We start from the raw sequence: 22281 nt of genomic DNA on the forward strand, positions 1-22281 counted from the left end.
GACAGAGTGAGACTTCAACTCAAAAAAAAAAAAAAAAGTTTTGTCTTTACAAAATGTTTCTATTTCATTTAAGCAGGAAGAAAAATAGACATTATTATGCCCATTTTTACAAATCAACAAAGTTGCTTATATAGCTCAGAGTGACCTACCAAGATCAGGGCAAGATCCAAGAGCAGAATCAAGGTTTTCTAGACAAACACATTGTATCTGCGTGTCCCTAACACAATCAGATGGAGACTCGGTGCCAAGCAGTTAGTGTGATTTGGTTTGTAACCACACGTTCTGGTGTCAAACCCTGGTTCCCAGTTCAGTGAAAAGCAGGGCTCCAAGCACACCTATTTCTGTGAAGATCAGCGTGAAGGCACATTTCAGCATGGCCAATGATGCTGACAGAGACTTTGTCATTTGACATTAGACATTTTCCGTATCTGTTCAGCGCTTGTGTATTTTCACATCCAACACTCACAATGTCCTTCCCCACCCTCTTCTATTCCACACCTTCATTTTAGAGCTTCTCGCTTTACAAATGAAAACTGAGGCCTGGAAAAAATCACAGGCTTGCTGGCTAGCAATCAGGCAGGGACCAGACCCCAGGCCTGCTAACCTCAAGTATACCCCGCCTCTCCTTAGCTTCGGCACAGTATATTTTCAGGCTCAAGTGTTCCGCTCATCAGGCACCTCTAGGCATGACTCTCTTGTAGTCACCTGGGAACATGGGGGCCTGCAGGCTAGTGAGGGTCCCTCCGGTTCAGGAGTCCTAGAATGAGACCCTGAACTGGTGTGGGCAGGTGTTACTCCCAGAGGCCCACAGGCCAGTCCAATCACTGAGGAAGCCTGGCCATCACCAGCAGTGAGGGGAGGACAGACACTGAGGCTGTGGAGGGCCTCTCAGAGCCGTCTCTTAGCCCATTCCTGTAGGCCCAGTCCATATTGCCCACAGTCCTGGAGGTAGCCTACAGCCTGGCCACACAGGACAAATGGACAAGGGCTGAGTCAGCTCAATATGAGGGCAGACAAGTGTCCTTGCCAGGTCTGTGCACTGCCGGAAAGCCTGTGGCCAGTCACTGACTTCAATTAAAGGTGCCGTCTCCAAAGGATCACTACTGAAAAACAGTTGTGTGACCTGGGGGAATATGCTTATTTACATATTAGAATTTAATAACATGTTAGCACGACCTGTTGGCCAGAGTAAGGGATGGCCAGCCAGCTGAGTGTGGATTTCTGAGGAAAAGGGATATAGAACAGCTAAGTTTTGAAGGCAAGAGGGTCTGGAGCTTGGAGCCCTATCCAAGAGGGCAGCTTTGGAGGGCAGGCCCTGGCAGCCCAAGGGCATGGGCTGCGGTATTTTCGACAAGGATGACCAGGATCCAGGAGAGGAAGAAAGCAGGTTAAGAGGCAAAAAACAAATGTGCTATTTACATCCCTAACCTCAGCCATCTGATGAGCCAGTCATGGGTGACAAGCAGAAAGAGTCGCCTGCCCCTGTGACAATTACCTCTTCTACAAATAACAGTTTGGATTAGATCACTGTGTTGAAATAGGAAGTCAGGGGGCTTCTCTCAGTCCCTTCTGGGGCTCCCAATGGGAGGGAAGCCATGCAGGTGGGTCTCCAAGCTCTCATCCTAGCTTAAACCATATTGACATCTCTACTATCTTCAAAATCTTAAATTTCCACATAGGCTTGTTTAAAGAAAGAATTCCACTGGATTAGCTGATCTCTAAATTGCCTTTACTGCTATAAATTCTGTGGTTCTACAGTCCTCCTAGCAATGCTGTAGAGACAAAAGCCATGTGGTCTCAAGTATACACAGATATCTCTATTTCCATTATTAGCTGCCCAGGCTGGCAACAAGGGGCTTCCAGGTGGCAGAGACAGAGAGCTAGTGGGCTGATACTAGGGAGTTTTTTTTTTTTTGAGTTGGAGTCTTACTTCATCACCCAGGCTCGAGTACAGTGGCGCGCTCACGGCTCCCCCAGCATCAACCTGCTGGGCTCAGGTGATCCTTCCACCTCAGCCTTCCAAGCAGCCATAACTACAGGTATGTGCTACCACGCCTGGCTAATTTTTTTTTTATTTATTGTAGAGATGAGGTCTCTCCAAGTTGTACTGGCTGTTCTCGAACCCATGGGCTCAGGCAATCCCCTCACCTCAGCCTCCCAAAGTGCTGGGATTACAGGCTTGAGCCACTGTGCCTGGCCCTAGAAAATTTTTTATTAGCCATTAGGAGAGACCAGAAATTCTGCTGACCACGGGGAACGGCTGAAAAGATTTGAAACATTCCCCAGTGTATTTCATGTGCATACTAGATAGCAGTCTCTATACATGTGTCAGCCTGAGCTTATCAACTCCCTCTTAACTCTTGGATCAAGTCCATATTCCTCTGGCTGACATTTGAGGGCTACCACAACTGGTGTCTTATCTACTTTCCAAAACACGGCATCTCTTCTTTAGCTCTATCTCCTCACCAACCCATGGCATATCCCATGCATTCCCTCCAGTATGCCATTGTACATGTTCTCCACCATCTTGACATACTTTTTTCCTATTGCTTTTTGGTGCTTCCTGTCACAGTCTTGCTGTTAGGCCCATCTCAAATAACTAACTCCTCTAGAAAGCCTTCCCTCACTGTCATAGTCCCCATTCTTTTCTGAACTCTTGCACTTATTGTATGTATTTTTTTTTTTTTGAGATAGGGCTTTGCTCTGTCACCCAGGCTGGAGGGTAGTGGCATGATCACAGATCACTGCAGCCTTGAGTTCCTGGGCTCAGGTGATCCTCTCACTTCAGCCTCCTGAGTAGCTGGGACTACAGGCTTACCTGGTGAATTTTTAATTTTTTTGTAGAGATGGTGCCCCACATTCCTGGGCTCAAGTGATTCTCCCACCTTGGCCTCCCAAAGTACAGGGATTACGGGCATGAGCTACTGCACCTGGCCTGTATGTATTTCGATATGTACTTCATTGCTGATTGTTTCATATGGATAAGCTCTCTTTTAAATTAGATCGGACCATAACTAAAATCTGACAACAGAAATCCTGGTGTGCATGTGCGTGTGCGTCTGTGTGTGTGTGTGTGTGTGTGTGTGTGTGTGTGTGTGTGTGTCCAGTGTGGTTCCCACAATGCTGAGCACTATACTAAGATTCCTTCTTTGTACTTGGGCAATGAAACCCTCACAATTTACTTGGCAATAACAGTTCTACACCAGTATAACCTCACTCTTCTCCAACCGAAGACAATTAACCCCATCCAATACTTACACTCACCTAGCCTAGAAAGACTTCCTCCTCCTGGAAGACCTCCTTGACACCCCTATGCCCACAAGTTGTATCTATGTCTCCCTTCTCTTCTCCTGGAACACACTTTGACTCATTCCAGCATTTACCGAATTCTTGTTTATAGTTAACTAAAGCCATACCTGTCTTAGTCATGTGTTTTCTGAAACAGAGACAATATCATTCATCATGATGTTCCCCACTGTGCCAACTCCATTGCCTTGTGATGTCTGTGATCTGAATGGGCTTTAATTCTTTGGGAACGGCTCAGTGAAGGAAAAAAAGGTGTTGATTTGTCCAAAAGATGGAACATGTTATACGTTAAAGGCAAAAGAATAACCCGCTGTGCTAGGGCTTTCCACGATATGAGGGGAATGTGCTGAGGACACGCAAAGCCCGCTCTCCCTCACAGGTTGAGCAGTGACAACATTGCCCACGTCTTCCAACACTAACAGCTCAACATGCCAACAGCTACAAGTGGAACAAGACAGACACTGCTGAGCCCTCTATTGACTAATTACCATCTCCAGGTTAGGTCTGCAGATTTCTATATTTAAAAGGTATAAAGCATCAGCTGTCGGGGATTGAATTCTTGGTGCGCAATTGCACAAAAGGAATATTTTTATTTCTCACTGCCAATAGGAAGAAGCTTTGATCTTGAGTAACTTGCTCCAAGGCTCAGTTTCATGTATTGATCACTTCTGAATGCTTCGACCCAGACTAGTTTCCACAAGCTCAGACTGTCCACAAGAAAGACTTCATATATTTTCAAACTTGACTCCTTCGCAAACAGCTTATTCCTTCACAACTTTAAGGCTGTATTTTTAAAAGGAGTATTTGATGAGTAAGATTTTTTGCACCTTGTCCCATTGGTGTGGGTTGCTATGTGATCACTTAATGTTTCTTTCAGATTTAAAAAAATACAAACAGTATCTCATTCTGAGATATCATGACCTTAAACATTCCTGAGAAGTCTGAAAGGGAAGTGGATGGATGTCAACAAGCTTGGGTCGAAAACACACCAGCTCCATCATTCTCGTCTGCATGAGGCTCAAGGTGACTTTGAGTAGACTGAGCTGGAGGATGTAAGCACGGCCCACTGAGAGCCTCTCTCCCTCAGTAAGATCTAGGGGCCGAAAGAAAAGCAGCCTCCCCCACTTTTTTCCCCTAAAAAAAACCTCAACAACATTTTTTTCTTAAAATTAAAAAAAGCAGAAGGGCAAAGAAAAAGAGAGAGAAAGAAGGGAAAAAAGAAACAACCCCAAAAGTAAAACACACCCCCCAGCAGAGCCTGGAAACTTGCTCTGTGACTAATCACCCCTGTTAAGACTTGCTTCGCCTCGAGTTTTGGCACAGACCACAATTGACAGCCTTAAAATGCCACATGATCACCCAGATATTTCAACAACTCTCCTGGCCTGGGTTCCCCGCCATGGCATGGAAGTGAAACTGTGACCTGCAGCTGTGGCGAAGGACTGGGCTTCGTTTGATTTCAAGTCCTTGTGAAAGAAGGACCTTTTCTCGGGGAGGGGATCAGTCCATGAGGGACAGTGGGAAGATGGAATCAGACCCAAACCCTGGGGTTTGTGCCTGGGAAGCGTAGCCTCTTGTGTGAATAAATCTGGTGGTTAGAAAATAAATGCTGTCTTCAGCTGTTGTCAAGCAAAACAGAATCCTCAAGCAGAACTTCCTGTAGCTGGCCACAGACCCCCCCCCCCAGGGAAGGCTGGGATTGCCACACAAAAGCCCAGCTTTGTCTCTACAAGCATATTTTCCTCACACATTTGAATCCATAGGCCCTTAGGAGCCCTGCACTCAGCTCTGGGGCCCAGGAAGAAAAAGGGGAAAGGGAGTGTGGCTCAAGGGTGAGCAGGGGTGGAGCCAGGGAAGTGACTGGAAGCACACACAGAGGGAGCTGGAGGGGCAGACCAGGAGCTCAAGGAGGAGGGATGGGCCTGTGGAGCACTAACAGGAAGCTGCCTGGGGAAGTGATGGATCACAGAGGTCAGAACTGTTGCTAATTAGAATGAACTGGGGGCCGCAAATCTGGTGCACAGAGTAGGGCTTCAATGACCATCTCCCAACTCTTCCCCTCCTCAGCACTATTTTATTCAAAAGTTTATTGCCAAGGTTGCTTTCCTCATAGCCTTGGGACCTCTTCTTGTAATCCTGAGAGCCTGTTTTTCTCACCAGAATATCAGAATGTTATTTTTCAAATGATAAACACCCACTGTGTGCCAACAAAGCCCTGGTCCCACCCCAGGCACTGGCCCCTGGGCTGGCTGCCCAGACAAGAGAGTGTGGACTTCCCATAGAGAGGCGGGGCCGTGCAGTCCCTCAACAAAGGGTATCCCAGGTGGATGGACGGGAACCCTGGCCCATCCATCAGCAGCCTTGGCCCTCTCCTGCAGCTCCGAGCTCAGCCACAAGCCTGGAGAATGAGGGCATGGGCGTGGGAGTATTTCCAATGGGGCTGAATGGCCACAACGCTGGCTCTCTGACTCTGGCCCCTTGAAGTGTGTTCTGTGACCAGGACTAGCAGCGTTGGGATCTCCTGGGAGTTGGTCAGAATGCAGGATCTCAGGCCCCAGCCCAGACCTGGAGAACGAGTCTTCGTTCTGACAAGATCCCTGTGTGATTCAAGTGCACAGCTTCTCTCTGAGAAGTACTGTTCTAGTGAAGGCTTAAGTTACCGCCATTCAAAGCCCTGACAGAGCAATACCATCTGGATGGACGGCGGCAGTGTGGTCCAGTACAAAGGGCCCAACAGGGACCTTACACTCACCTAGCCTCACGTTAGTGGCTGTCAGGGAACCTAATCCTGGTCAACTCTGTGGATGAACACCCCAACCTCTCTGGGCTCTCTTCATGCACGGAACTAAACAAACTCCATGACTCTTTCCAGCTCTACAATTCTAGGTCTGTGGTTCTCTTCGATGAGACTCTACCTGGTTGCCCTTGTTAGCCTGCAGGAGTGGGTTGAATCAGTGGTTGCAGTATTCCACATAGCCCGGCACACAGCAGACTTGTTGAATGAAATGCTATGGGTATAGTCTATTTTATTTAAGCCTCATGTCAACAAATAAAGGAGTACCAAGAGCTTCCACAACAATCAACCACACCAGAGGATCAGGTTTAAAGAGCACTTATGAGGTCAACTGATATAACTTAAAATACCTAAATGAGGAATTCTGGGACTGGGGCCTGACATCAGTAGGTTTAGAAACCTCTCCAGATGATTCTAATATATAGCCATGAGCGTTAGGAACTACCATTAGACAATCTGGCACTTAATCGACGCCAATGCCAAGGGTCACAAACTCCTGTTTCCAAGGAATAGGTAACACCCCATGAGAGGGTGGCCCAGCGGGGATCAGGTACATCACAGAGAGCCGGTCTATCAGGAGCACATGCCGAAGCTGAGCCCTGGCCCCCTGGCACCATGTGGGAATTTGGGCCTGCTGCTGCTGGCTCTACCAGTTTTTCAAAAGAAGCTATACATCTTCATTTACTATGAAACTTTTTCATTTTAAATGCCAGCAAGTAACTAAAAAAATAAATTTAAACCTTGCAAAAGGCTGGGCACAATGGCTCACGCCTGTAATCTCTGCACTTTGGGGGGCAGAGGTGAGAGGATCGCTTGAGCCCACGGGTTTGAGACCAGACTGGGAAACATGGCAAGACCTCGTCTCTATAATAAGTCAATAAATTATCAGCGCATGGTGGCACATGCCTGTAGTTCCAGCTACTTGGAAGGCTGAGGTGAAAGCAGCGCCTGAGCCCAGCAGGATGAGGCTGCCGTGGCTGTGAGCATGGCACTGAACTCCAGCCTGGGCGACAGAGTGAGATTCTGACTCAAAAAAAAAAAAAAACCTTGCACAAGTCAAACAAACAAAAACACACCTGTGGACAATTTGATCTGAATGCACTGTCAGGCTGACCCCTCTGGTTGGCAGCGCACAATAGGCCCAGGCACGAGCAGGACCCAAGGAGAGTCCAAGGAAGACTCCTGACACAGAGAATATGAAGAAATGCTAGAGCGAGGCTACTTCTGTACTGTAACATAGGAAGCAAAAACTGTAGGATGATCTTTCTATAGTGAGGGCCACAACCAGTAAGCTGACTTATCTGCTAACATGCCAAGCTGAACCGCTAACTAAACTGGATGTCATACACAGGGTTTGTCTCCTCAGTTGTTTGTACTGCGCCAAAGACTTTCTTATACAGGCAGTTTGAGAAGACCTAATGAAATAATATTTTCAAATCTTCTCATAGGAAGTTTGGCACAGAACAGGCATTTAAAAAGTAAAATCTTCCCTAATCTAATTTTTAAAATCCTAGTCAAAATTTTGGTGGAGGTCTCCCAGGCACTGTTGGTGGGCAGATTAAAAATAAAATCTGGCATTGAGTATCAAGACGTTTAAAGATTTCCATATCTCCCTCAAACCTAAGGCAATAACTCACAATCACACACGCTCATGCAATAACATATTCATACACACACACACACACACACACACACACACACACACATACTCAATCATGCATAAAGAATCTACTGGAACAGCATCTGTGACACTAAAAAATGGGAAACAAATTGAATGGTCAGCAGCGGAGGAATGGCTAGGTAAATTTAATGACTGATTACTCAGGTGACAAAAATATGTCACCTTCAACAAATAATGCTTTCAAAGACTTTTTTCTTAGTTCAAAACCAGAGAAAATATTCTATTTTTAGAGACGCACAGGTGGTAAAACTAGGAAGACAAGCAAAGAAATAATTGTCATAAAAAGTCAAGAGCCAGTATGCCTGGCCAAATTGTAGTAAAATGTTTATAATATAAAATTTACCATCTTAATCATTTTTAGTGTACAGTTCAGAAGCAGTAAGCATGCTGGGTAGCTAATCTTCAGAACTCTTTTTGCTTGGTAACACTAAAACTCTATGCCCATAAACAAACATCTCCTTGCTGCCCCCTCTTCCGGCTCCTGGCAACCACTATTCTACTTCCTGTCTCTACGAATTTGACTACTCTACGTACTTTCCATAAGTGGAGCCATAGGAATTTGTCTGTTAGTGACTGGCTTGTTTTACTTAGCGTAGTATCCCCAAGGTTCATCCACATTACGGTATGTGTCAGAATTTCCTTACTTTTTAAAGCTGACTGTGAGGCGAGAGGATTGCCTGAGTCCAGGGGTTCGAGATCAGCCTGGGCAACTTAGCAAGACCTCGTCTTTATAGAGTAAATCAAAAACTTAGCCAGACTTGGTGGCATATGCCTATAGTTCAACTTGGAAAGTTGAAGCCTTGAAGGCTTGCCTGAGCCCAGTGGGTTGAGGCTGCAGTGACCAAGAGCATGCCACTGCACTCCAGTCTGGGTGACAGAGTGAGACTCCAACTCTAAAAAAAAAAACAACAAAAAAAAATCCAGTAAATAAATAAATAAATAAATAATAAGGCTGACTAATATTCTGATGTATGCAAATACCACATTTTGTTTACACATTCATCATCCACCAGTGGACACTTGAGTTGCTTTCATGTTCTAGCTATTGTGAATAGTGCCGCTATGAAAAAGGTTGAACAAAAATCTCGTTGATTCTTTTGCGTATATACTCTGAAGTGGAACTGCTAGGTTATATAGTCATTCTATTTTCAAGTTTTTAAGGAGACATCACACTGTTTTCCACAGTGGTCATGACATAAAGAACTGAGTATTGTTTTGTTTTACAGGAACTTGCTCTGTCACCTAAGCTGGAGTGCAGTGAGGTGATCATAGCTCACTGCTAGCCTGAACTCCTGGGCTCACACAGTCCTCTCACCTCAGCCTCCCCAGTAGCTAGGACTACAGGCATGTACCACAACAACTGGCTAATTGTTTTTTAAATTTTTGTTGAGATGGGATCTCCTTATGTTACCCAGGCTAGTCTCAAACTCTGAGCTCAAGTGATCCTCCACCTCAACCTCCCAGAGTGCTGGGATTACTGGCATGAGTCACTGTACTCAACCCATAAAGAGATTTATAATAATAATAATGATAAAAAATGCTTTTATGATACCATGAAGTGAAAAAAAAGCTATAACATATATAACCTTGACAATGTAAAAAAAAAAAAAAGATGAAGTAACTACATAAAACTCTTAACCAATGATGGTGGTTTTCACTGGATTAGGTAAAAGTAGACTCTTACACACTTTCAAATTTTGTGCTTGACTAATTTTCTTTGTTAAGTATACACTCTACTAACAATCAAGAAAAAAAGGTGAAAAATTCTAGTAGGACGCAGTTTACTTTCTGGTCATCAAATCATCCACTGTACTAAATATGACTAGTCCATGTAGTTCTCTAAGTTTACTGAAAGGAACACATACAACACACACACAGATACATACACTTATATTTTTCCTTTTATAACCAAAGAAGGAGGCATAAGTAACCAAAACAATTTCTGAAAAATTAAACAATAGTAATTCCAACTGTCTACCAAATTCCAACTGTCTACCAAATTCCAACTGTCTACCAAAGGAAGTAAGTTTGGTAAATCTGGCTGGGACAGTCAAGTTGGAGTCTGCAAATAGAGAATGGCTAGGAGCAGTAGCTCACGCCTGTAATTCCAGCTACTTGGAAGGCCAAGGTGGAAGGAATGCTTCAGCTCTCAGGAGTTCAAGTCCAGCCTGGGCATCATGGTGAGATCCTGTCTCTAAGAAACTTAAAAAATTTGTTTCTTGCCAGGTATGGAGGCTTATGTCTGTAATCCCAGCACTTTGGGAGGCTGAGGCAGGAGGATCACCTGAAGTCAGGAGTTCAAGACCAGTGTGGGCAACATAGTGAGACCCCCGTCTCTAAAAAAAGAAAAAGAAAAAAAAATTGGCTCTCAAAGTATGTTTAAGAAAAAATAATAAAAAATTAAAAAATAAGAGCAGCAAATGGGGTGATTTTTCTTTCACGGTGCCCACAGCCAGCCTTTCTGGGCCAGCAACAGAGACCCCTATTTTCTTTCTGTTTGGCCTGGGTCAGTTTAATTTTCCTTAGTAGCTGGTAAACTGCCTCAGCACCATGAGAGAGACAGTGAATGGATCAAGGAGGGAGGGATGGAGGAAAAAAAGGAAGGAAGGGACTTGAAGGATTAATGATCTGATTTCCATACAGGCTTTGACATGTTGGAATGGAAAGCAGCCCGTAAGAGCAAGAGCCCAGTCCTCTACCCAGACCATGCTGCAGCTGACCAGTCATCACCAACAACTCCCCAAGAGCTCCATGACTATTGCCTAATCACTTCACAGAAAGCCCTATTAATCTTGCAAAGTCAAAACACAAATATATGACAAAAGTCTTCCTTTCGTGTGCCCTCAATTTCAGGGTCAAAATTTTAAAAACTGAATTGGTTATCCAATGGCCCCAATGAATTTTTTAAAAACCTTCTTTGGGAACAAAAGGACAAATAAATGACGCATCCACTAACATTTTTATACTTATAGGACTGAATGAACTCAGGCGAATGATCAAATAAATTATAGAAAGAAAAAGGTGTTGGTGTTAAAATTTAAGCCAACACTTTTTTCTTTGCAATAACATTAATTTTTCATAGCTTATACTCAAAAGATACAGAAAATCCTTGGTAGTCTCAAAGGAATGCTTATTCCTCTTTCATGTATAAATTACTAGGGGCATGAAAAAGCCTCTTCAGCAGTTGAATCTGGAATACTCTGCATTGTAACATCTTCATGGGAAAGGCAGGAGAGAAAACACTGAGAAGGAACCACGAGGACTCAGTGCCAGTTCATCTGTGTGTGGGGGTTATCTGGTGTAGACACACATCTTTCGGAGCAAGAACCTTAGGGACAGGCTGCACGGGGCAGACTGAGGCTTTGTCACTTACAAGCAGTTCGAAGCTTCCCATTCAGGACCCTCAAAGTTATCCTGTCCATGATGAGGGGACTTCAGAAAAACGGATCCATTGCTCTGGAATGCGTTGTGCTTTGCCAGTATGTTTTCCGTCCAAGCGCTATTCCAGGCTCTGAACACATCCTGATTAATACTTGTAAAAGTGTGTTGGGGAGCAAGAGGAAGCTGGTGTTGGGAACCATCTAGAGACCACCCACGAGGTGGAAAGTCACACTTGGATAATAGAGAGTTGACTGTACTGGAAACAGAAAAGTCGCTTTCCTAGACTCTGGGCAAGGAAGGTGGAAACCCAGTGAATTGCTGTGATTCATGCCTTTGTCTTCCAGGGCTGGAAAACCATGGAGAAAATCAGAGAAGCAGGCTGGGGAGGGAAGGAAAGGAGGATGGAAAGCCCAGTTAGAAAACAGCAATAGGGACCACAGGGAAGGTTTAAAAAGGCCAAGAGAGCTTGAGCTGCAGAGGAAGCTGATGGCAGCCTCTTCATCAGCAGTCTTCAGGGACTGCCCAACATGAAGATCCACTCAACGCTGGCCTGTCACCCCACCTCCTCCATCCCATCTAACAAGAAGGCAGGAGGCTGGTGGGCAAGGATTTTCTGTGAGACCTGTGAAGGAGGAGCAAGCTAAGGGGGCAGAAACTCCTTCCTTATGGCACTTTAAGAACTAGAGAGTGAGGATACTTGGGGCAGCTGTTGCTGGAAGCAGGGCTTCAACAAGATAATTTCTGGAGAGCCTTGACTTCCTAATCCCCAGAAATAACAACCAGGAGCAACTGGCCTATTCACTGGTAAGAGCTGAGCATAGAAATGTGATCACAAGTCCTATGCGCCCAGGAAACGCATCCTGGGGAGGCTAAGAGCCATGCAGAAGGCAAATGGTGAGAGGCTTAGGAAAACACTTTGAGTGTAAGAACTTCTATTCTCTAAATAAAATGGAGAAAACAAAAATCAGATTTAAAGTGAGAGGTTCACCATAACTTTACTGGCATTTCTCCTCAATATCCCTGTCCAAAGCTATGGGTGCTGAGATGATCACACACATACACATGCATACGTACACATGAAATCCACAGCTGGCTCCCTGTCCCCTGAGGGGCTCTTGCTGTGTGGCCTCTGCATATCTCCTCAGCCTCATTCTCTGCCACATGTGCCTTACACCATAGGTTCCAGAGGGGCTAACTTCCTTAGAGTTCTCCACCTCCCAAGCCATCTCATAAGACCATGTCTCTGCCCCATGCTATTCCACCCAGGCCTGGAATTCCTCTCCCTGTCTCTACATCTTTGTCAAATCAAGCCGATTTGAGAACCTCACGTTGTCAACTGCTTGACGTACCATGTAAGGGAGCCCGGCAAAAGTGACCAAAAGCACACTGTCTGAAAAATGAAGAACAAAAGCTGCTACCTCAGTCAACATACTGCCTTTTTAGCTGGGCTCGGTGGCTCAGCCTGTAATCCCGCGCCTTTGGGAGGCTGAGGTGAGTGGATTGCCTGAGCCCGCGGGTTCGAGACCTGCCTGGGCAGCGAGACCTCATCTCTACAATAAATCAAAAAATCAGCCGGTAGCACACGCCTTTAATTCCGGCTACTTGGAAGGCTGAGGCAGAAGGATCACTGGAGCCCAGCAGGTCGAGGCTGCGGTGGCTGTCCAGTCTGGGCGACAGAGTGAGACTCCAACTAAAAAAAAAAAAAAAAAAATCAGCATACTGCCTTTTAATCAAATGTGCACACAGTAGCATGGGGCGTGGCAGCGCGTGCCCCTCTCCTGGGCCTGCCCTGCTGGAACTCAGAGGACACAGGCCCTCGTGGCAACACTGTCCCCACCATACCAGAGTCCCTTGAAACAGATCTGGAACACGGTGGTGTCACGGAGAGGTCTCCTGGTCTACTCAACAAAAAATTCTTTTTACTCCATCTTTCACACAGTCAATATTCTAAGTTCCAGAATAAATGGTAAGGATGAAAAAATATGTTTCCACCCCTCTTTGCTGTGCTTATTCAAGCAACCCTACTACCCACATGAGAACGGCAACTTCTACCCGTTCTTCCTGCTCACACCCTCTCTGTCCCTTGGTACCTGCCCACCCCCGCCCATCTCAAGTCTCCGAGTTGCTGTAGCATCTAGGAGTCACATGATTTAGTCGCCTACCGCCTTTCAGGGTTATGATAGCCAACACAGGGCTGGGCACACAGCAGGTATTAATAAAGACAAGCTGATTGGTGGGCAGATAAAAAGCCATAGTACATGCCCCTCAGTCACTCGGCAGTTTTATAAAAATTGTCAAGAAAATATTTTTCTTTCTTTACCACAACCCAAAGTTCTAAAAGGATAAATACTCCAATAAGTTTAGAAAACTCATGCCAATGACTTTTAAAACTCCCCACAACTAGAAACAGCAATTCTCGAATGTATTCCTAACCCCTGATAACTCCTTGCTTGTGTGGGATTTTAACATACCTCTTGGCCAGCCAGAGTTTGGCTTTGGTACAAACAGTGATGTCAGTCAGCTCGTGCTGAAAGTCTGAATTTGTCCTGTGTTTGGAGTCTGAGTAGGCTTGTAACAAACGATAAACCTAAACCAAAAAAGAGAAAAAAACAATATCCTGCTGTGAAAATATATTTTTCCTAAATACTTAGTTCCTCCCTTTTAGGTTTCCTCAAAATATTCTCCTCAAAGAAAACACACACCTGCAGAATGTGGCTCTGGTCTCTTTGCAGACAAGCTTGGTTTTTTTTGGAGGACGCGGCAGTGGTGAGAAGCCTACGTCCTTTGTCCATACCTGGGCTCTGGGTTTCTTGTACGATCCCCCAAATTGGTGAACTATTCTGCGAGCAAGCAATCATTTGCTACAAGAGCTTTTTAGTTACAACTAACCTATGCACTCATTTCAGCAAGGAAATGCAAATTGTTTTATGTTGGCAGACTCACATGATGGTATAATGTGCCTTTTAAAGTCAAAGACCTAAGATTATTTAACTGGTTTGCGTGAATGGGTTCATCAGAATAGTCTTCGCTGAGGCAGCAGGTCAGACTCACCCGTGCTTTTGCCAACACTGGGTAGCGATGTTCCTAATGTTTTAGGTTTTCTAACAGATGCCCTTCAGAGGTTGGGCAGAGGCAGCAAGGCAGAGGAGCCTCTTCTCTCACATGGTATCATATACTAGAAGGACACGGACACAGCAGAGCCCGCTGTCCCTCCAGCTGCCTGCAGTCAGAATGATGGCCACAGTTCCAGCAGACAAGTGACACAGGCTGTGGAAGTGTGTGTGGACGTGTGTGTGTGTATGTATGTGTGTACTGGAGTCACACTCAGCAATGTCAGCCACAGGCCTCTAGGTGAGGACTACAGATTTGCAGCAGACCAAGAAAGAGGACAAGGGCAGATGAGATGCTGTGACTCAGCCGGTGTCCATGGGAGAAACTCTTCCGTCTCACGCCCCAGGGAGAGACGGGTGGGGCACAGCCAGTGCAGATAAGCACCCTAAAACTCGGAAAGGCTATTTTAATGTTTTCTTTCCCTCCTGTACCCTTCATTAGGGCAGATGATCCTTTCTCAGCAGCCAGACTCAACTTTTTCTCTGTCAACAAGGCACTCACAGCAGTGAAATAATTGAGAGTTAGATATGAGGGGGGTAATGAGAAAAGAGCCAGATAAAATCGATCCAGAGTCATCAGGCCCTAAATGGTGAGCTGGCAGGTTTTACTGGGTCAGACGTCTGCGATCACCACCGGCAAATACATGCCATGCACCTTCTGTTCAGAGAATCAAAGTACATTTTGATGACTCTGCTATATGTAACAGCTTTTTTTTTTTTCTTTCTAAACAGAAGTAGCTGTACAGGAGAACGCACACAAGTGCCGATGTGGAGACTGGAAAGGTTTTTTTCTAATAATGGATCTGTTATTTCAGAAGCAACAGATCAAATGTCGCTCCTTCACCACACCCCCGCAGGGACCCAAACCGCCCGTCGTGGAGTCTGGAGAAATGGGTCTGGCTGGGGTTCCTGTTCTTCTGTGGTGACTGCCAGAGGGAAAAAATACCTCCCTCCGCCTTAATCCCCACTGTCCTGAGAGGGCTGGCACAGCCACTGGGCCCTGCTTTACTTTTCTCCACAGCTGCACAAAACCAACCACCGGAGCTTTTCATGGTGTCACAGGATCGTAATTAATCAGCAGACACCAGCAAAATACATGACTCTGGAATTTACTTGTAAAGAAACCTGTGAGATTTTCAAATGCTTCTCGTTTAGAAGCAATCACTTCAAAAATAACTCCTGATGGATGTTTAAACTTCGGCCCATATTTGCTCACCTTACTTGGCAAAAACAAGACTGTTTTTGAAACGCTTGGTAGCTCTGGTTTATGAAAATCAGCCCATGAGTCCCTCAGTTCTGTCACCTTGGGCACAAACCAGACACCAATTGTGATCCTGGTTGCACACGGGATGGAGGGAGAGGGGTACTTGGAGAAGCCCTGGTGGGAATAAGCATGTTGAGAAGGTACCACAAGATCAATGGAAGACAGGGTCAGAGAAGCCAGGGAAAAATGGGGCAGGAAAGAAGAGGGAAGAGAGAAGGCAGAACGAGGGTGGAAAGAAAAGCTTTATAAGCAAATATATGAAATAGGTGCATGTTTTTAAGATATTTTTCTCTAAGAAAAGTAGTAAAATATTTGAATACACCACTACCCTTGCATGACTTTTAGAGTGTTGGGTTCAAGGAAAATGAGACCATCCTTTGGCGCGAGGTCCAGGCACAAGGCCAGGCCCTCTGGAATTGGGACCCAAGGTCAGGCCCAGGAGCCCAGGCAGCTCTCAAGAAGGGAGCTCTCAGAGGATGACTCTGGAAGAGACAGCTCCTCTTCCTCCCCCCCTTTCCTGAAGTTCTGGTCAAAAGAACTTCTGGGCAAAGACAGCAGCCAGGCCCAGGCCTGGTGTGATTAGGGAACAGCCTGGAACACAGGGCTGCACCGAGCCAAGCACTGGAAAACCATAGCTGCCAGAGCCGAGGAGATGATTCCCTGAATACACACAAGAACTCTGAGAAGCTCAGAGTCATTTTAGGGGTCCCAAATGTGCAACAGGACTCAAACATTCAGGCAACAGATCTTTATTAACAATTACTATTACTCTGCACTGTCCTAGGGACTGCAGGAGAGGCCCAACAGTCCTGCTCTCCTGCCACTTACACTCTAGTCATGGGTAAATGCAAAACCAGCAGCTGCCTTGACTGCCTAGCGCGATGTGTAACCTGCCTGGTGGCATCGCTGCCACTTTCCTTTCTATGCCTGCCCTCACCAGCCAGCAAGCCTGAAGTGTGGTGGGAACTCAATAAGCATCTGCCATGTAGAACCGATGTCGATATTTGGTAACTGTCACTATTCACCCCTTCAGAACACAGTCCTGAGCTGTGGCAGGTACCAAGTTCTGTGTTTGGAGCAGACACGTGGAGCCCAGTAACACTGTGCTCTTCACTCCAGGAGATTCCTAAGCTGATGGGGGAACAGGAATGCTAGGTCACGGGTAAGAATCCAGCCACACAGACGAGGGTGGAAGGGCTGGGACTTTGGGGCTGAGCAGACATGGATGTAAACCAAAGATCAGCTGGGAGCTTTGCACAGCTGAACTTCTGTTTCTCCACAGCAAATGGCCTATCCCAACATCTACCTTGTAACTGCAAAGAGACTTAAAAGTACACATATGCTACTTGGCACACACGAGGCATCTGATAAAAACGTTGTGTCTCTTCTGTGTTCTGTCTGCTCTCTCTCTGCCAGCCCCAATCCAAAAATAAACAGCCCGAGAAGGCTGTGCTGAGTGGTATTCAGATTTGGTCTTGAAAAGAATCTTGCCAGAGTCGAGGGAAGAGTAGGTAAGCAGGGGAAACAATTCTTAAAAACTGTAAAGGGCATTAAAACATTGGTATTGCCAACAAAAAAAGCGAATCTCAATGTTAAACTATGGAATTAAGTTAATAATAATGTGTCAATACTGGTTCATTAATTGTAAGAAATGTACCACACCAATACAAGATATGCACAGTAGTGAAAAATTAGGTGGGGAGGTGAAAGGAGGTGAGGGATACATGCGAACTTTCTGTACTGACAACTCAATTTTTCTATAAACCTAACACTGTTCTAAAAAATGGTCTATTAAAATTTAAAAATATTAATACTTCTCAGGGGACAGTGAGTGGTCCTGTGTGACTAGAGTATAGCCAGGGTGTGCACAGGGTGACAGAGACACAGCCAGAGAGAAGGGTCAGACCGGACTAGACCAAGAAAGAGCTGGAAGGCAATACTGAGGAATGCACACTTTGTTCTGCAGACAGCAAAGGGCCCTTCAGAGAGCACCTTTGAGTGATGAGATCTGCAGTTCAGACAGAAAAGCCAGGGGCAGTGTGGAGGGCACAGCAGAAGGAGGTGCCCAGGACTACAGCAGAAGTTGAGACAAGAAGGGGTGAGAGTAGAAATCAGCAGCTCAAAACTGACAGCCTGTGGGCCCAAGGGGCTGTGGATGTTTTATGTGGCCCACGCAACACTTTTAAACCCACTTTTATGAATTGGAAGATTTCATATCAGAATCATCCCAGTTTCCAAGTTCTTTTGAAAAATCAGGTCTGGCTATAGTGGCCCACCTTCCTGCAGGGCAACTGTCACCTGGTCAGGCTGAGCAGTGGGCCCTGAGATGACACATGCATGCTCTGTCCACCACTGTCCCCATTGGTGTGTCAATGCCACTTACCACTGCTCTTAAGCTTTTTTTTTTTTTTTTTAAACCTTTGAAGAATCAGGAGGAAAATGAAATATTTCCTGAACCCAAATCTCTAGTAAAAGTCTGAAAATAGGGCCGGGTACAGTGACTCATGTTTGTAATCTCAGCTCTTTGGAAGGCCAAGGCAGGAGGACTCCTTGAGGCCAAGAATTTGAGACCAGCCTGGGCAACACAGAGAGATCCTGTTTCTACAAAAATGCTTTAAAAATTAGCTGAGCATAGTGGTGTGCACCTCTAGTCCTAGCTACTTGGGAGGCTGCAGTAAGCTATGACAACACTACTGTCCTCCTGCCTGGGCGACACAGGGAGACTCTGTCTCTAAAAAACAAAAGAAAGTAAGAAAAAAAAGTTTGAAAACGAAGAATAGACAGAGAGACCCACATATTTATGCCCATAACCCTTGGTTCATTCAACTGCAGGGCATGGGTAGGACTCTGATTCATGACACCTCAGCCCCACCCTCAATCTAACCTGTATCAGCAAAGGAACGGAGGAGAAAGGATGCATTTGAGAGATGTCCTGGGGCTGAAGGGGCATGGCTGGCAACTGCTTTAGACATGGAGTTGAGAGTGGGGAAAGAGTCTCAGTTATCTTGGGCCGCTGGGGGTAGAGGCACATCTTTCAAGACAGAGATCTTAAGAGAACACAGAGCAGGCTGAGAATGAGGAGGGGGACTGAATGAGTTGACCCGGGAATATCCATGCCATGACCGCTCTAGCTAGGGTGGTTTGTCCTGCCAAACAGGAATTCTTTTGAGATGAAAGAAGCTCTATGAATAATCATACTGGGACAAAAAGGGGACAGATGGTTACCCCTAGCTATAGCAGGTCCTTTAGAGAAGGGTTAGAGCTAGACACAGAGGTCAAAGCAAAAGAAAAAGGAGACGCTCAGCAGCGTTAAGATAGTGATGCCCCAGTTAGAAGGAGGCTGAAAGCACACGTGCAACAACCAAGTGTGAGCCAATAGCAGCGCCCGTGACTATCTCACAGGCACCACTGTCAGCCCTGCCCCGAGGAGCGGTGGGTCATGCAAGCAGTGAAGAGGAGCAGGGGATGCTCTGCTGGGGGTGCCAGGGAGGAGGGATTTCTCTCTCCTAAGGGGCAAGCCTTAATGAAACTCTGTCAGGAACCAAGAAACGTCTGGAGAACCTGGAAGCAGTTATGCTCTGTCCCCCACCCCTACTCTAAACACAGAGACTCAGGGGAGCCCCAGGCATCTGTGCAAAGCATGGGGGCCATTTGGCAGCCTTGCAATGCTCTTTGAACAAATGCCATGGGCCCGAAGAGTCATGAGGCAGTTCCTTGAAAAAACGTGCACCAGACCAGTGAAATATGTCTGGTTTATGCTGCTAGACTAAAATAGCAGCTTGGGTTAGACAAGATCAAGATGATGTATGGTTGTTTGGGAATGCAACGCTGAGATGGGTTTTCCTCTTCACCAAGCATGGCCTTCAGGCAGTGTTCCCCTTGTAAAATCAACAGCACCTGAGCTTCAGAACCAGTGGGATCCAGCAATAACAGGACAAGGCTAGACCATGAACAAGGGCAACTCCAATAAGAAAAGAGACGCTCATTTCAAAGATCAATATAAATGGGGCGAATATATCGTCAGTATCAACAATTCCCAAACTCTGAAGATTCACCAACCTATCCACTTCTGCAACTGTATTTTCTTAAAAATAAATTCTGTCTTTTTCTTTCACTGTATGCAGATCATGTGGGTGAACACTTCTGATCCTGCACCCTGGCCAAGTCTAAAATTTCTGGATCTGTCATTTGCCTCGTCCTCTCCCTGTGTTTCTCCAACCCCCATTGCTAAGTCAGTGCCGCATTTTTCCAAGCTCAGTGTTTACACAGGATTTTATTTCGGCTGGTAAAATATCTGTATTTTTTCAGGGATTTAAATAAATGGTCTATGCCGGGAATGTACAGTATAGGGTGATGTCAGGCCTCCTTTTTTTCTCGACTCACTGGGCAGAACAGGCAAACATTGTTTCAGCCTGTAGTTGGGAATGTGAATATTTATTCTGTCGACTTAATTCACACAAACAGAACGGCAGGCAGGCAGGCAGAAGTATTTTATGGCTTGAAGTCAGACTAAAGTGGGGGTGGGGGCTGGGGGGATGGCCGAGGGAGGAGTCTAAACTTTCTAATTCACAGAAACAGGCTCATCATATAACTGCTGGGAAACAGATCCTGCAAAAGTTATTTAAAAGGCATTGTTTGTGTGTGTGGGGGGGGGACTGGTTCAGAAAGCAAGAGAGGAAAGTTCTCAAACATACATATCACTCTAGTGGTCACAACATGGCGTTGGGTGTTTTCTGCTTCGGCACGTCCATCAGATCTCCAGCTAGACCATGTACAGGTCAGCCCTCCTGCCTGCCTCTGATCTGCACAGTGCAGGGCACCATGCTCCCTGGGTGTAAGCACCTGCCTATGTCATCTGTAGAGTACACAATGCTGGTTTTGTTGACAGCCCAACTGTTATGAGCCTTGGGGGTCAGTGTGAGAGCGAGGCAGAACCTTGGGATACCTGAATTCCTCAACCTGGTCATTCCCTAGAAGCAAGAGCCTAGTAGGCATGTGCCACCCACATTCACCCAGCTACCTAATCCCTACAGTGGAGGGCCAGCCAGGAAGCTGGCTGAAGGTGGCTGCTCCCCCAACCTTAACCTATTTATCAGCTGCGAACAACCTTTGAAGGTCTTGGTAAGTTCTCAAAAGGTGTCCCTTGCTGTGTTGTGTCCCTTCTGCCAGAAAAAGGACACTAATTACAGAGTGTAATTACTTCCTGGCTGACTCTGGTTTGGGAAGAGAATCACAGGAAATAGGCCATGAATATCCTTAATGACTAAAATGTACAAAAACACAGTCTGTGGGGGACTGGAAATTCACTTTGAGTCTCAAATCCACCCCTCTTTCCTACCAACACTCCCATTGTTCTAGTTTAGGACCCAAAAGACCTTGCCCCTAGGTGACAAAAACAACTTCTCTGACTCTTCTTTGCCGTCAATGCTTATTTTACACACAGTTGGCCAGAGGAATGTTCCTGAAGCCAAGCTCTGATATTGCTCCCCAGTTCAAAATCTGACAAATCTAAAGAACTTACTGGTCATCGAAGGCTCAACGTACCTTGCTAGCTTTACTGCCTATTTCCTTCACTTCATGAACTTATTCTGTGACCACAATGGATAACTTCCCATTTTTGACAACATATGAATGTTTTCCTGCTCAGATGTTCCATTTCTCCCTCCACTCTCTGCAACTCACCTATTGAACTTCCCTTCATACTGCAAGGCCCAGCTTAATGCCACCTGAGCTTCCACCAAGCACCCCTCCACCCTACCCAAAGCCACATCTCCTCCTGTGTTTGAGTTTTTTTTTTTTTTTACTTTTTGAATCCTGTGATCATGGTTATCAATCTATAATCTCCTCTCCTAGAGTACAGCTCTGAAGGAAAGGACTGTGTCCTGTTCTTCTTCAAGGCTCCCAGGGCCCCAGGATTTGTAGCTTTGCCTGGCAGGGAGAGGAGCTCAAAACAGGGCATTTCCTGATTTCGAATCTGACTACACTCCCTCACCAGGGAAGGCAGGAGCAAAATATGCGTTTGCACAGCACTGGAGTGCTCAAAGCCACCTCCCCAAACTCCCCACAAGAAGGTTTTGGGGGAATAGATGGCGCTGAGGAGAGTAAGTACACATTTGTCCTAGATCATCTCTTCCCTGCTGTTACAAATTTTACAACATCATTAGAGGTCCTGTTCAGGCTCAGTGGCTCAAACCTGTCATCCCAGCAATTTGGGAGGCCGAGGCGAGAGGATTGCCTGAGCCCAGGGGTTCGAGACCAGCCTGGGCAACTTGGTGAGACCTCGTCTCTATAATAAATCAAAAATAGCCAGGTGTGGTGGCATATGCCTGTAGTTCTGGCTACTTGGAGGGCTGAGGCAGAAGGATCGCCTGAGCCTAGCAGGTTGAGGCTGCAGAGGCTGTGAGATCTTTCCTCTTGTTTTTCCTACCTATTTGCTACCTCATAACCTTTGCCCTACATCCCCCAGTTCCCCCTATCTCAACACTGGTACCCACTATTTTATTCTTTAGTTCTATATATTTGAGCACCCCACTAAATTTTAGGTTTCATATATAAGTGAGATCATGCAATGTTTTTCTGTGTCTGGCTCATTTCACTTAGTGTAGTGTTCTCCAGGTCTATTCATGTTGTAGCAAGTGGCAGGATCTCCTTTGGGAAGGGCAAATACTATTTCACTGCACTGTGTACACACATGTGTGTATACACACACTCTCTCTCTCTCTCTCTCATTCATTGACGAACAGCT

General features: G+C 45.8%; 1 protein-coding gene across 4 annotated transcripts in view; it reads right to left on the reverse strand.

Annotated features, from left to right (window-relative positions):
• Window positions 1-22281, reverse strand: part of THADA (THADA, armadillo repeat containing) — a 355753-nt gene that overhangs the window by 87297 nt on the left and 246175 nt on the right. For all 4 annotated transcript variants that reach the window (XM_008069947.2, XM_021718159.1, XM_021718154.1 and 1 more), the window contains exon 30: window positions 13634-13749. In XM_008069947.2, the coding sequence (XP_008068138.1) occupies window positions 13634-13749 (116 nt within the window). The remainder of the gene's footprint in view (window positions 1-13633; window positions 13750-22281) is intronic.

This window comes from Carlito syrichta, unplaced genomic scaffold (assembly GCF_000164805.1).
Source record: "Carlito syrichta isolate Samal-C Ts95f unplaced genomic scaffold, Tarsius_syrichta-2.0.1 Scaffold111520, whole genome shotgun sequence".
Lineage (NCBI taxonomy): Eukaryota > Metazoa > Chordata > Mammalia > Primates > Tarsiidae > Carlito > Carlito syrichta.